General features: G+C 39.0%; 1 protein-coding gene across 3 annotated transcripts; it reads right to left on the reverse strand.

Moving 5' to 3' along the window:
* Window positions 1-605: 605 nt before the first annotated feature.
* si:dkey-76k16.6 (uncharacterized protein LOC566817 homolog) lies at window positions 606-12,105 on the reverse strand. 3 transcript variants are annotated; one of them, XM_021581147.2, is made up of 6 exons: window positions 11,604-12,105; window positions 5,002-5,091; window positions 4,796-4,904; window positions 3,967-4,093; window positions 2,588-2,784; window positions 606-1,632 (listed from the first exon to the last, which is right to left on the reverse strand). In XM_021581147.2, the coding sequence occupies exons 1-6, from the start codon at window positions 11,703-11,705 to the stop codon at window positions 1,424-1,426; spliced, it is 834 nt and encodes a 277-aa protein (XP_021436822.2). In that variant the 5' UTR covers window positions 11,706-12,105; the 3' UTR covers window positions 606-1,423. The 3 variants fall into 3 exon arrangements, with proteins under 3 accessions (XP_021436822.2, XP_036816432.1, XP_021436821.2); XM_036960537.1 differs by having other exon boundaries at window positions 607-1,632; window positions 5,002-5,112; window positions 11,592-12,104; XM_021581146.2 differs by having other exon boundaries at window positions 615-1,632; window positions 5,002-5,112; window positions 11,604-11,865.
* Between the last annotated feature and the right edge of the window lie 2,341 nt (window positions 12,106-14,446).

Genomic DNA, 14,446 nt, shown 5'->3' on the forward strand with positions numbered 1-14,446 from the left:
TTCCTTCGACGATAAACGCGAATCCAACCATCACCCCTGGTGAGACAAAACTGCGACTTGTCAGTGAAGAGCACTTTTGCCAGTCCTGTCTGGTCCAGCGAAGATGGGTTTGTGTCCACAGGCGATGTTCTCAGCCTAATGTGGACAGTCTGAGCACTGATGGAGGGATTGTGCGTTCCTGGTGTAACTCGGGCAGTTGTTGTTGCCATTCTGTACCGGTCCAGCAGGTGTGATTTTCAGATGTACCGATCCTGTGCAGTTGTTGTTATCTTTGAAAGACAGGGTCCTGAAAAAGGGACGTTTCTTTTTTTGTTGAGTTTAATGATATTTATTTTTCTATTTTTTGTTCTGTTTTTGTAAACATTCCCTCATTTGAGTGTTGTTAAGGGAATTTTTATCAATGATGACTAATTATGTATACATTGCAATCAGGACTGACTAATCAGAATACTATTATGTTACTGTCTATGTACTAATCAGAATACTATTATGTTACTGTATATGTACTAATCAGAATACTATGTTACTGTATATGTATTAATTTTCTTTTTAATCCTAGTACTGAATATAATGTGTGTAAATATAATCAAGAATTAGAACAATGACTGTCTGTACCATGGTAGAAATGAATGAACTTATAGCCAGACTGGCTACAAGCTGACCTTGGCTCGGTCATATATTATCTTAATAGAGAGAGACATGTGAGAACCATACAGCCATTGTACTAGAGCGAGGAGATGACACGGGCTGGTACTAAAACTAATGACGTCATTTTCAGTTTATACCCTGTGTTAAAATGTGTAATGGGGAGTACTCTCGTGAATAAACTCTGCTGGTTGACTTTAAGACTGGGCTCTGTCCATTTTATACAAATAAGGGTCATACAAATTCTTATGAATTGACAGAGTGTTTGATTTTAATTGGGTATTAAAACAGAGGAATTTAATTCCTGCAACAAGTGTTCAAATTAACATTTTGTATCAGAAATCTAAACAACATGGATAAAGTGTTTTTGCTCAAAATACAATTAGCATATTTTACGATGCAGCATTCTAATTACACCACACTGAAAATAAGCCTGGAGAAACAAACATCATGGGTGCAGTGTGGCTCAGTTGGTAGAGCATGGCGCTTCCAACGACAGAGTTGTGGGTTTGACTCCCACAGGGGACCAGTAAGGAAATATAAAAAAATGTAAGCACTCTGGATAAGATTGTCGCTTAATGTAAAATAATGGAATCGTTGCCAGTCTAAAAGGTATTTGAATCGTGTGCATAGATAAGATACATTTAATAACTGTTCAAAGTAATGTTTGCTCAAAGTCCATCCTGCAATGATATGATCTCTTCACACACTGTCTTCTTTTTTTGGAGATAATAGCATAGCTTTCAATGTCAACATTGATCTCTATGCACGACCTTAATCACAAACTGTTAAAGTCAAACCATGCAGCCCTGTATTGAGGGTCCTCAGTAAAGCCCAGGTTGGTGTAGAGGTTGTAGGACAGTATATTCTCCTCCTCAACGAAGCAGTACACTGGGAAGCCCTGAGAATAGAGTCTCCTGGACATGCTGCTGACCAGGGCTTTGGCCAGGCCCTGTACTCTGTGCTCCTGCAGGGTGTACAACATACCTGTGATGGGGTAGGAACCATTGTTTTGGTAATTGTTTCCCAGTGCGCCCAAAATAAGGAGGGACATGTAAAATGTATAAAAGCATTCCTTAATCCTGTTCAAGTGAGAGCTGTGTACAGTGCCTTCAGAAAGTATTCACACCCTTTAACTTTTTCCATATTTTCTCTGTGTGCAATAATAATGTTCAACATTATTTTTTAATGACTACCTCATCTCTGTACCCCACACATAGAATTATTTGAAGGTCCCTCGGTCGAGCTGTGAATTTCAAACACAGATTCAACCATAGTGGTGGCTGCATCATGCTATGGGTATGTTTGTAATCATTAAGAAGAGGGGAGTTTTTCAGGATACAAATTAAATGGATGGAGCTAAGCACAGGCAAAATCCTAGAGGAAAACCTGGTTCAGTCTGCTTTCCACTAGACACATGGTGATTAAATCAACTTTCAGCAGGACAATAACCTAAAACACAAGGCCAAATCTACACTGGTGTTGCTTACCAAGAAGACAGTGAATGTTCTGAGTTACAGTTTTGACTTAAATCTACTTGAAAATCTATGGCAAGACATTAAAAAATTTAAAGATTTGCCAGAGCTTGAAGAACTTTGAAAATAATAAAATGGGGAAATATTGCACAATCCAGGTGTGGAAAGCTCTTAGAGAATTACCCAGAAAGACTCACAGCTGTAATTGCTGTCAAAGGTGATTCTAACATTTATTGACTCAGGGGGTTGAATACTTACATATCTAATCAACATATATTCGTGTTTTACAAATGTTTTACAACTGTTACATTTTTTCTTCCACTTTGACATTAGAGTATTTTGTGTAGATTGTTGACAAAAAAAATGACAATTAAATCCATTGTAATCCCACTTTTTAACACAACAAAATGTGGAAAAAGTCAAGGGGTGTAAATACTTTCTGAAGGCACCGTAGATATTCCACATACCCATGGCACAGGAGGGATAGATCAGAACCCAGGCTATGGGCTGCTGGCTCTCTGCATCCAGCACACAGCAAGACGGGTAGTGCCGGATCATGTTCCGGATCATCTGGAAACTGTTCTCCGTGTTCCCGAACTTCCAGGTTTTGTTGACTAGATCAGTATGGGATTCGTCCAGTGAGGATATCATTGATTCAATTGCACTGTGGATTTGAGAAGGAAAGAAAGAAGAGAGGTGTGAGATAGATAGCACATCGTAGAGCGGCCGCTCAGGGTAACTCCGTCGGGTCTCAAATTACTGTTGAGAGTTAGAAAAGTAGAATACACAAGGTTCACTTAATATAATTAAGGACCTAAGCCACCGAGCCATGGTCTGTTCACTCTGCTACCATCTAGCAGGTGCATCAGAGCTAGGACTGAGAGACTGAAATAATGCTTCTATCTCAAATCAAATCAAATTTTATTTGTCACATACACATCAGATGTTAATGCGAGTGTAGCGAAATGCTTGTGCTTAAGTTCCGACCATGCAGTAATATCTAATAAGTAATCTAACAATTTCACAACAACTACATTATACACACACAAGTGTAAAGGAATGAATAAGAACATGTACATACAAATATATGAATGAGTGAACGGCATAGGCAAGATGCAGTAGATGGTATAGAGTACAGTATATTATCTCCAGGCAATCAGACTGTTGAACAGCCATCACTAGCCGGATACCTGCCCGGTACTCTGCCCTGCACCTTGAGACTAATGCTCCATGTATATAGAGACATTTAACACTGGTCACTTCATTTACTTTTTATATACTGTTTACTCACTGTGTATGTATACTGTATTCTCCACATAGCTCATCCTAATATACAGTACCTACTACTGTACCTACCATCTTCTTTTCCAAATGATATACTGTCTATACACACCATGTATTTATATTCTGGATCGCTCACTCTAATATCTACTTTGGATTTTTAATTGTACTTGTTCTCATTTATTGTTTAGATTTCTTTATTATTTGTGTATTGAATTTGCTAGACATTCTACTGCACTGTTGGAGCTGGTAACATAAGCATTTCACTGCACCTGCTATAACAACTGCAAATCTGTGTACGCGACCAATAAAATTTGATTTTAAATTTGGTATAGTGCATCCTCAGTTTTCCTCTTGTTATGTCAGTCACTGACAGTCACTCAAGTAGCCCATGTCAGCAATGGTATCGCCCATGCATGCAGTGCACTTGCCATTGATTTTGTTTGAACGTGACACTCAGATATCATAAGTCATGGCAAAATGTGTAGAATTGCAGAAAATAAGCTTTAAAATTGCAAAAATGTCTCTCCCTATGGTAAAATGAATCGAGCTGAGCCCATCATACCTTTCTACAGGTGGAAGGCGGGATGGATCCTGGAGCATCATCATGTGACACACAGACACTTTATTCACGGGCACCTTTCTCTCAGAAGCCACCGCCATCACCATCTCCTCATAGCAAAGACTGGTGCCTAAAATAGCAGAGGGCTGTAAAGTTGGCAAACAACTTCTACGAAATTGAAATTTGTGCTATATGGTGTGTGACTAATGAAACCACCCCAGATCCCAGCAGTCTAGAGACAACCAGAGACACCAGGGGCTGTATCTATCAAGCGTCTCAGAATAGGAGTGCTGATCTAGGATCAGTTCCTCCTTCTTCATAATTATGCAAAACTGATCCTAGATCAACACTCCTACTCTGGCAAGCTTTATACATACAGCCCAGGTCTTTTTTTACTTGTAAAAGAGGTCTTCTGACCCCAATGGGACTTCCTGGATAAAGCAATAGGTTAAATGAATAAAACACAATGGGGAGCTCACCATCCCCTGTTTTATGGCCCTGCTATCTGCTGCAGCAGGGCAAGGCTGAGATTGTGTGTAGCTCTGGTCCATGTTGTTGGTGCACATTCCTCCACTATGTTAGTAGGGGAAGGTGCAATAATGACCTGAACCAGAGCTCAGTTTGGGGGAGCTTGAGAGAGAGCTAAAGAGGGCGTTACACTCCGAATGGGGAAGTCTCAACATGGTACATGCATTTTAAGGTCCATGGGTGATGGTTTTAGGAGAAAGAGAGAAACTTACTTTAGTTTTAGGAAAGAGAAACAAGAGACAGAGGGGGGTGGGGCAATCAGGCAAAGTGCAAGTGGCAGGTACTGTAATTACAGTGTAATTACCTAAACAGAGGAACTTTGTCCAGTCAATTATGTTGTTCTCTCCAAGGATATTCCTAAAAGAAGCTTCGTCTTTAGTAAAAACACATGTGTCTTTAAATAGGTCCCCCTCCTGCAAAATGGGCAAATGAGGAGTTGAGCCAACAAAATACACATTATTTCTATTAAGTTTGGGACATGTGTATCTTTATGAATTGATCTAATGTTACCTTCTCATATGGTGGTTTGCAGAGAATGACATTGAATTCTGGCCAGCGGTCCACAAAAACCTGAATCGGGTCAGCCATAACTCTGTTCATCTGGAAAATGTAACCATAAACCTTGACAGACAAGGCAAAAATAAACCTTAGACACTACAGATAAAATCAGACATGTACCTGACAGTTCCCTAGATGCCTCCTTTAGAAAACAAAGTATGAACTCTATCCTTGTTTGATATAAATGAAATACTCAATATATGTTATCTAGCATTTGTATCTGTTATGTTTAAAGTCCTGTGTGGCTCAGTTAGTAGAGCATGGCACTTGCAACACCAGGGTTGTAGGTTCAATTCCCACGGGATGCAGTATAGGAAAACAATATTAGGAAGACCTTCCTAATATTGAGCTGCCCTCAGATTAAACTCAATTCATCAGGGAAAGCATTCCACAGGGATGCTGACCCATGTTGACTCCACACAGGCTGAATGTCCATTCTTGAAACACATGGGAAACTATTGAGTGTGAAAAACCCTGCAGCGTTGCAGTTCTTGACACACTAAAACCAGTGTGCCTAGCACCTACTGACATACCCTGTTCAAAGGCATCTTTTGTCTTTCCCATTCACCCTCTGAATGGCGCACAATCCATGTCTCTCTCTTAAAAGTACTTATTTAATATGTCTCCTCCCCTTCATCTACACTGATTGAAGTGGATTTAACAAGCGACATCAATAAGGGATCATAGCTTTCACCTGGTCAGTCGGTGTCATGGAAAGAGCAGGTGTTCCTGATGTTTTCTACATTCACTATGTTTTAATACATGCTTTTTATTTATTTATTTATTTTATTTCACCTTTATTTAACCAGGTAGGCTAGTTGAGAACAAGTTCTCATTTGCAACTGCAACCTGGCCAAGATAAAGCAAAGCAGTTCGACACATACAACAACACAGAGTTACACATGGAATAAACAAACATACAATCAATAATACAGTATAAAAATATATATACAGCATGTTCAAATGAGGTAGGATAAGAGAGGTAAGGCAATAAATAGGCCATGGTGGCAAAGTAATTACAATATAGCAATTGAACACTGGAATGGTAGAATGTGCAGAAGATGAATGTGCAAGTTGAGATACCGGGGTGCAAAGGAGCAAGATAAATACATAAATACAGTATGTGGATGAGGTAGATTGTATGGGCTATTTACAGATGAGCTATGTACAGGTGCAGTGATCTGTGAGCTGCTCTGACAGGTGGTGCTTATAGCTAGTGAGGGATATATGAGTCTCCAGCTTCAGAGATGTTTGCAGTTCGTTCCAGTCATTGGCAGCAGAGAACTGTAAGGAAAGGCGGCCAAAGGAAGAATTGGCCTTGGGGGATGACCAGTGAGATATACCTGCTGGAGCGCGTGCTACGGGTGGGTGCTGTGCTCTGAGTTTCTGTGGGGAGCGCAGGGCTGTTGACCGGGGTAGTGGAGCCAGAAATCTTTCTGATTGAGAGGGGGTCAAATACTTATTTCCCTCCTTAAAATGAAAATCAATTTATAACATTTTTGACATGCGTTTTTCTGGATTTTTTTGTTGTTATTCTGTCTCTCACTGTTCAAATAAACCTACCATTAAAATTATAGATTGATCATTTCTTTGTCAGTGGGCAAACATACAAAATCAGCAGGGGATCAAATACTTTTTTCCCTCACTGTATGGACTTGAAGTTTATGTCATTCAATGCCAGGGGGACACGAAACCTGTTGAAGAGAAAAGCTTTTTTTTTGTTTTGAAAGGCCTGCAACGCAGATCTTGTATTCGTTCAAGAAACATATTAATGCAAAGAGGACTATAATTATTGGAAAAATCAGTGGGGCAATGTCATTTCTTTTGGCCCACGGGACTAATCATTCAGCTGGGGTTGCAATTTTAGCACACAATTTCAAATGGACACCAATGGACATTGGCGAGTAGTGGTCATCAACCACATGGACAGATTATTTGTGTTGTGTAATGTATATGGATACTGTTTTAATACTCCAAATAACTTACTTCTAGAGGAAATTGAAGAAAGTCTTAAGTCTTTTGAGAAAATATCCATCCAGTCAGATTATAGTTGGTGGAGATTTTAATATGGTTTATTCTAATGAGACTGATAGATTACCCCATAGGCCTAACATTGGTGTGAACAAGTTGGTGAATTTCTGCCAAAGCCTGGACTTAATTGACATATGGAGAGTTAAAAACCCTGGAGAGAAACAATACACATGGAGTAATAGAGATCGTTCTCTATAATCAATCATTTATTTGTGGGTGATAACCTCTAGTCTTGAGCCCAACACTGTAGAGGTAAAAACACTGCCTGCAGTCCTGACGGATCATAAAGTCATATGGTTGACTGTAAGAATGTGCAGTGATGGTAAGAATGATGGTAAGAAATACTCGGGGGGTTATTGGAAATTAAATAACTCATTGTTATTGCATGAGGATTTAAAAAAATGTGATTAAGAATCTAATTTCTGTTTACAGAATTTTATCGACATCTAATGCAGAATTTGGGAAATATTGTGAACTGCTGAAATTTAAGATCCGCTCAGCCTGTATTACTTATGGAAAACGGCTTGCTTTAAGAAGGAGATGTGAGGTAGCTGAACTCTCTAAGACAATTGCGGATATCGCAGAGATTGAGCATCTTGATCTTAAAGAGAAAGAGAATTTGGATGACTTACAGAATCAACTAGATACATTGTATGAGGAAAAGGCTAGAGGAGCTTTGTCACGTTCTGACCTTAGTTCCTATGTTTTGTCTTTTATTTTAGTATGGTCAGGGCATGAGTTGGGTGGGTTGTCTATGTTAGTTTTTCTATGATTTTATATTTCTGTGTTTGGCCTGATATGGTTCTCAATCGGGCAGCTGTCAATCGTTGTCCCTGATTGAGAACCATATTTAGGTAGCCTGTTTTCCTTTGTGTTTTGTGGGTGGTTATTTTCAGTCTTTGTGTGTCTGCACCAGACAGAACTGTTTCGGTTTTCACTGTTGTTTTGTAATTTGAAGTGGTCAGCTTGGATTATTATTAAATAAGATGAACACTAACCACGCTGCACTTTGGTCCTCTCCTTCTTCCACCTCTGAATGCCGTTACAAGCTTTCATAAGATCCAGAAAACAAATGGCTTGAAAAAGGTGAAAACAACAGTAGATACTATTTTTAATTTGGAAAAGAGGAGAGGGGAACTGAACACACTTCGGAAACTGGGTTACCACTGAGGAGAGATGTTATCAGATTATACCACTAAGTTTTATGAGAATCTTTACTCCTTAGATAACAATTTGGATGACTAAGGATCTCCTTGATTCTATAGAGAATGTTAATTCAGTTAGTGAAGAATTCAATTGGTCTTGCTGTAAAGGTTTATCCAGTATGGGATTGATGGATTAACCTCTGAATTTTACAAAACCTTCTCTGAAGAAATAGCACCATTTTTACTTGAAACCTTTGAGGCTTTAAAGAAGGGAGAACTACCTGCCTCTCTGAAGCAAGGGGTTATTACACTTATACCTAAAGGATCTCTTAAATATTGATAATTGGCGTCCAATCACACTCCTAAATAACGACTACAAAATTATAGCCTTAATCTTTGCAAAAATGTTAGTCTTGCTTGAATGTTCTGATTGAATGTCAATCAGGGTTTATGAAAGGGTGCCATATATCTAATCTGAGGCGATGTTAGACTTGGTTGAGTATTGTGATTTATTGGATGACTTCCCTGTTGTCACGTTCTGACCGTAGTTCTTTTATGTTTTTGTTTTAGTATGGTCAGGGCATGAGTTGGGTGGGTTGTCTATGTTCCGTTTTCTATGTTGTGTTTGGCCTGGTATGGTATGGTTCTCAGAGGTAGGTGTCGTTAGTTGTCTCTGATTGAGAATCATACTTAGGTAGCCTTTTCCTACTTGTATTTCGTGGGTGTTTATTTTCTGTTCCGTTTTATTTCACCGTTCAGGACTGTTCGTTTGCCCTTTTATTGTTTTGTTTCAGTGTTCACTATTCGTATTAAAAATCAAGATGAACACTTACCACGCTGCACTTTGGTCCTCTCCTTCATACGATGACCGTTACAGTTATACTATTTTGGGATTTTCAGAAAGCATTTGATACAGTAAGTCACAATTTTATCTTTGATTGTCTTAAGCATTAAGTTGTCTTTTTTGTTGATGCTATTAGAACTCTGCATAATGGTGGATAGCAGCGTGGTACATATTCCTTTATTTATATGACGCCAACAATAAACAATCCACAAACAACCGTAATGCTATAGTGCCAACAAACAAAGTCAACTTTCCACACAGAAAGGAGGGAATAGGGCTACCTAAGTATGGTTCCCAATCAGAGACAACGATAGACAGCTGTCCCTGATTGAGAACCATACCCAGCCAAAACATAGAAACACAAAATCATAGAAAACGAAACAGAATGCCCACCCCAAATCAAAAATGTAAAAAAATTAAAAGGCTCTCTACGGTCAGGGTGTGACACTGTCTAAAACAAAATATCCTCATGGTTAGGGAGGGATTTAAATCTTCAAGGAAGGGTGCTTTTATCCAAAGCTGAGGGGCTATCTCGTTTATCCTATCTTTTTTTGTCTATTGACATTCCCAAATCCACTTGCTGTACCTTAGATAGGCTATTGTACAACTTCATATGGAAAAACAAGCCACATAAGATAAAAAGAGATGTTATCACCAACAGGGTTTGTGATGGCGGTCTAAATGTCTTAGACTTCACTCTCTTCAATCAGATATCAAAATCAACTCGGTTAAAAGGTACATAAAAAATCCTCATAGTTTCTGGAATATTATACCTCAATATGTTTTTCAGAAGTTCGAAGGGCTTCATTTTTTACTACAATGTCCGTATATTGGGTAAACTTCCTGTGAAACTGGTGGCTTTTCACAAGCACACTTTAATGTGCTGGGCTTTGTTGTTGTATAAACAACTTTTCACCTCATACTGTTTTTTTTTTTTTTACCTTTATTTAACCAGGCAAGTCAGTTAAGAACAAATTCTTATTTTCAATGACGGCCTAGGAACAGTGGGTTAACTGCCTGTTCAGGGGCAGAATGACAGATTTGTACCTTGTCAGCTCGGGGATTTGAACTTGCAACCTTCCGGTTACTAGCCCAATGCTCTAACCACTAGGCTACCCTGCCGCCCCACTGTAAATGTCTTATATGGAACAATGGGTCGATATTACATAGAAACAAGATGTTATTTTACCATAAATGGTTCTCGAAAAACATTATCCTTGTCAGCCAATTAGTTAATATTAGTGGGAACCTATTTACGCAGAGAGAATTTATGGAGAGATACAACTTTGAGGTATCAAGCAAGGAATATGACACTGTTATTAAAGCTATACCTAGTGGGATAAAAACTTTACTTCAGAATAATGCATATTTTGGAATATCTCCGATTGCAAGCGATATCCAGGTGAATGGCATAGGTCTACTAGATCCGAAATTCAACAATAGTTTATTAAGGGATATTTTCTACAGGAAGTCTATTCCCTCTGCGATATTTTGTTGGGCTTCGTCGTTTGATGTAATCTGGCGCCGTGCTTGGCTCACTCCACACAAATTTATGGTGACCAATAAAGTAAAGGAGATCTCCTTTAAGATTATCCATAGATTCTATCCATGTAATAGCTTGATTTCTAAATATATACCTGATGTTACCAGTGAATGCAGTTTTGTGAACTAGAAACTGAATCTATTGAACACTTATTGTCATTGTTTATATAGTCAAGTGTTCTGGACTGATGTAAAACTATATATTGGCCTCAAATTGCATACAACCATTGACATTTCTAAGTTTGACATATTTTACTACACTGATTCCATAATTGTACGTATGTCATAAATCTCTTTATTTTATTAGGAAAATGTTTCTTACACAAATCAAAATGTATAAAGAAAAAACCCTTTTCTCAATTTTTTTTTTATCTGATGTGGAATGCTATTTAGAGTCATTAAAATGTATACAAAACAAAATGTTTAAAAAATGTATTCGCTACATGTCTGTATTTGAATTGATATAATGTGGATTAGTTTGATTTTTTTTCTCATGTCTTTGTGGAATCCCTCTGGCTGTTATGTTTATATTTTGCATGTTACTGTTAATAAAAAATAAAATAAAAAATAACCCCCCTTAGCTAGTAAACTGGCTAGCATCAGTTGGGGTATTCCAGTTCGGAGGAAAATAGAAATACTTTAGAAAAAAACCCAGATCCACGCCACATTGGGTGAGGCGGGTTGCAGGAGAGTATTTTGAAGTTGAGGTTTAGGAAAAATATTAAAGAGAATGCGAAGTCTGACTGCTACGCCGTCTTGGAAATCTTTAGGCTACATCTATTCCGACTTGCCACAACTAAAGTAGTTTCCTCTAGGAAAAATAGCTATTCTGTTATAATATATAATAATGTAATCTATTCCAAAAATCATTATCTTTGAATTATCAAATCACATTACAATTTTTTAAAAGTGCATTTAAACTTCACTCAAAAAGTATAATTGAATAATACAAATTAATATAATGCACACTATACTACTACCTTAATACCCACCTGCTGCGACTGAGGAAATAGCTCTTTCAGTTGGGTCTCAACAGTCTTCAGCTGCATTTCATTCAGTTGCTCCATGGTTGTTCCTCGTTCTGACACTTGCATGACTTAACACTAAACAAACGACTGTAGGCTAAATAGCTCAATGCGGGCAAATCATTACATTGCTTCCTGAGTTTATTACGCAATAGTGAACACTTCACGTTTACTTCAACAAGTTTTACAACCTTCAGCACTTTACTTTCGGAGTTACGACGGAGGGGAAAATGACTTCACATCGGCCACTATGCAAACATATAGAAACTATGCATAGATTAATCATTGAGTAATATTAGTGTGGCGAACTGCCATACTAACAGCGGTTTGAATAAAACATCCCGAATCAGCTAGTGAAAATAATGCACATGCTGCATACAGGCTAGGTTGAAGATGGTATATTTTCAACCAACCATGAAGATAAAATACCGTTATAAAGGGGGCAAGAATATTAGTTGTTCATTTTATCGAAAGCTAAAGGCACAACGTAGATTCGAGCCAATTACTTAAGAAGTTGCATATGGTATTACTCCAACTTCGTGAAAGTGATAAACTGACACGTTTTTATTTTTTGTCAAAAACAACTTTAAATCGAACGAGTGTCTATGCACATGCGCAGTTCGGCGCAAGACGACCGTTAGACCCGATGACGTATTTGTACGCTTACATTTATCTAGCCAACGTCGCCATGACATCGCCTACCAGCCTGATTGGGGATTTATATTCGAGAAACAGTTTTAGCTTGTCTTCATACTGTTGTAGTCCAAAAAACAGTTAACAATTAGTTACCTCTGGTTCTTTCAGCCATTCCAATGGGGAAAGTTGGTCGGGAAAGAATTGGGTTTTGGGATAAACGCCGAAAATAAGGTCTGAGGTTAACACAGGCTTAGGATATCTTATACGTTTTGTTCTATGAGATAATATCAGTCAGTTAACATGACCTTTATGCTTTCTGAAATGTTTTATGTGCTTTTTTAAATGATTACATAAATGCTTCAAAATTCTCAAAAAGTGACTTAATCTTAATCAGTTTATCTCAGAACAAAATTTATAAGATCTGCTAAGCCTGTGTTTACCACATACCTTATTTTCGGGGTTTATCCAAAAGCCCTTAACATGCACTTAACATGTGTAAATATTTGTATGAACATAACAAGTTTTAACAACTGCCCCAACTACCCTCCACCTCCAAATCGATCCCGCTCCAGAGTACAGGCCTCGGTGTAACACTCATTCCTTTGACGATAAACTCGATTCCGACCATCACCCCTGGTGAGCCAAAACTGCGACTCGTCAGTGAAGAGCACTTTTTGCCAGTCCTGTCTGGTCCAGCGACGGTGGGTTTGTGCCCATAGGCGACGTTGTTGTTGGTGACGACTGGTGAGGACCTGCCTTACAACAGGCCTACACGCCCTGAGTCTAGCCTCTCTCAGCCTATTGTGGACAGTCTGAGCACTGATGGAGGGATTGTGTATGCCTGATGTAACTCGGGCAGTTGTTGATGCCACCCTGAACCTGTCCCGCAGGTGTGATGTTCGGATGTACCGATCCTGTGCAGGTGTTGTTACACATGGTCTGCCACTGCGAGGATGATCAGCTATCCGTCCTGTCTCCCTGTAGCGCTGTCTTAGGTGTCTCACAGTAAGGACATTGCAATTTATTGCCCTGGCCACATCTGCAGTCCTCATTCCTCCTTGCAGCATGCCTAAGGCACGTTCACGCAGATGAGCAGGGACCCTGGGCATCTTTCTTTTGGTGTTTTTCAGAGTCGGTAGAAAGGCTTCTTTAGTGTCCTATGTTTTTATAACTGTGACCTGTAGTTCATACCGTCTGTAAGCTGTTAGTGTCTTAACGACCGTTCCACAGGTGCATGTTCATTTCTTGTTTATGGTTCATTGAACAAGCATTGGAGACAGTGTTTAAACCCTTTACAATGAAGATCTGTGAAGTTATTTGGATTTTTACAAATTATCTTTGAAAGACAGGGTCCTGAAAAAGGGCTGCTTCTTTTTTTGCTGAATTTATTTGGGTTCCATGTAGAACCGTCTGTGAAAAGGATTCTACATGTATCCCAGAAGGGTTCTTCTACATGTATCCCAGAAGGGTTCTTCTACCTGTAACCAAAAAGGGTTATTCAAATGGTTCTCCTATGGGGACAGCCAAAGAACCCTTAGGTTTTAGATAAAAAAACATTTTAAGAATGTGGCTTACTTTCCAGTACCTAACTATACAACCTTGTAAATCATGTTTACACTGTGTTGTAGGAGTATGGATTCCTGTATGGTATCAACAGAAGTAAGCCAAACACATTGGAAATAGTTAATGACAGCAGGCCTGATTTTAAGGTTATTGCGGACCAGACACAAAGGTGAGCTTTATGGTGTCACATAGGTCCATTAACCACCACAGTCCACACAAAAGTCAGTCATATGTCAATTATTTTAATTTAGTCACATGAAGCTTGTATGTGGACACCTGCTCATCGATCATCTCATTCCAAAATCATAGGCATTAATATGGAGTTGGTCCCACCTTCACTGTTATAACAGCCTCCACTCTTCAGGGAAGGCTTTCCACTAGATGTTGGAACATTGCTGTGGGGACTTGCTTATTCAGCCACAAGAGCACTAGTGAGGTCGGGCGCTGATGTTGGGCGATTAAGCCCATTAATTAATTAATTAATTGTGCATGGTGATCTTAGGCTTGTGTGCGGCTGCTCGTGCATGGAAACCCATTTCATGAAGCTCCTGATGAACAGTTTTGTGCTGAAATTGCTTCCAGAGGCAGGCAGTTTTGAACTCGGTAGTGAG

The sequence above is a fragment of the Oncorhynchus mykiss genome, chromosome 23, assembly GCF_013265735.2.
Source record: "Oncorhynchus mykiss isolate Arlee chromosome 23, USDA_OmykA_1.1, whole genome shotgun sequence".
Classification (NCBI taxonomy): domain Eukaryota; kingdom Metazoa; phylum Chordata; class Actinopteri; order Salmoniformes; family Salmonidae; genus Oncorhynchus; species Oncorhynchus mykiss.

Excerpts from the sequence above, each read along its gene's own strand:
- si:dkey-76k16.6 (XM_036960537.1), bottom strand. The coding sequence starts at position 11,705 with ATGCAAGTGTCAGAACGAGGAACAACCATGGAGCAACTGAATGAAATG. Across the intron at positions 2,785-3,966 it reads CGCCTTCCACCTGTAGAAAG|TGCAATTGAATCAATGATAT; the intron begins GTATGATGGGCT and ends TCAAATCCACAG. Across the intron at positions 1,633-2,587 it reads CTATCCCTCCTGTGCCATGG|GTATGTTGTACACCCTGCAG; the intron begins GTATGTGGAATA and ends ACCCCATCACAG.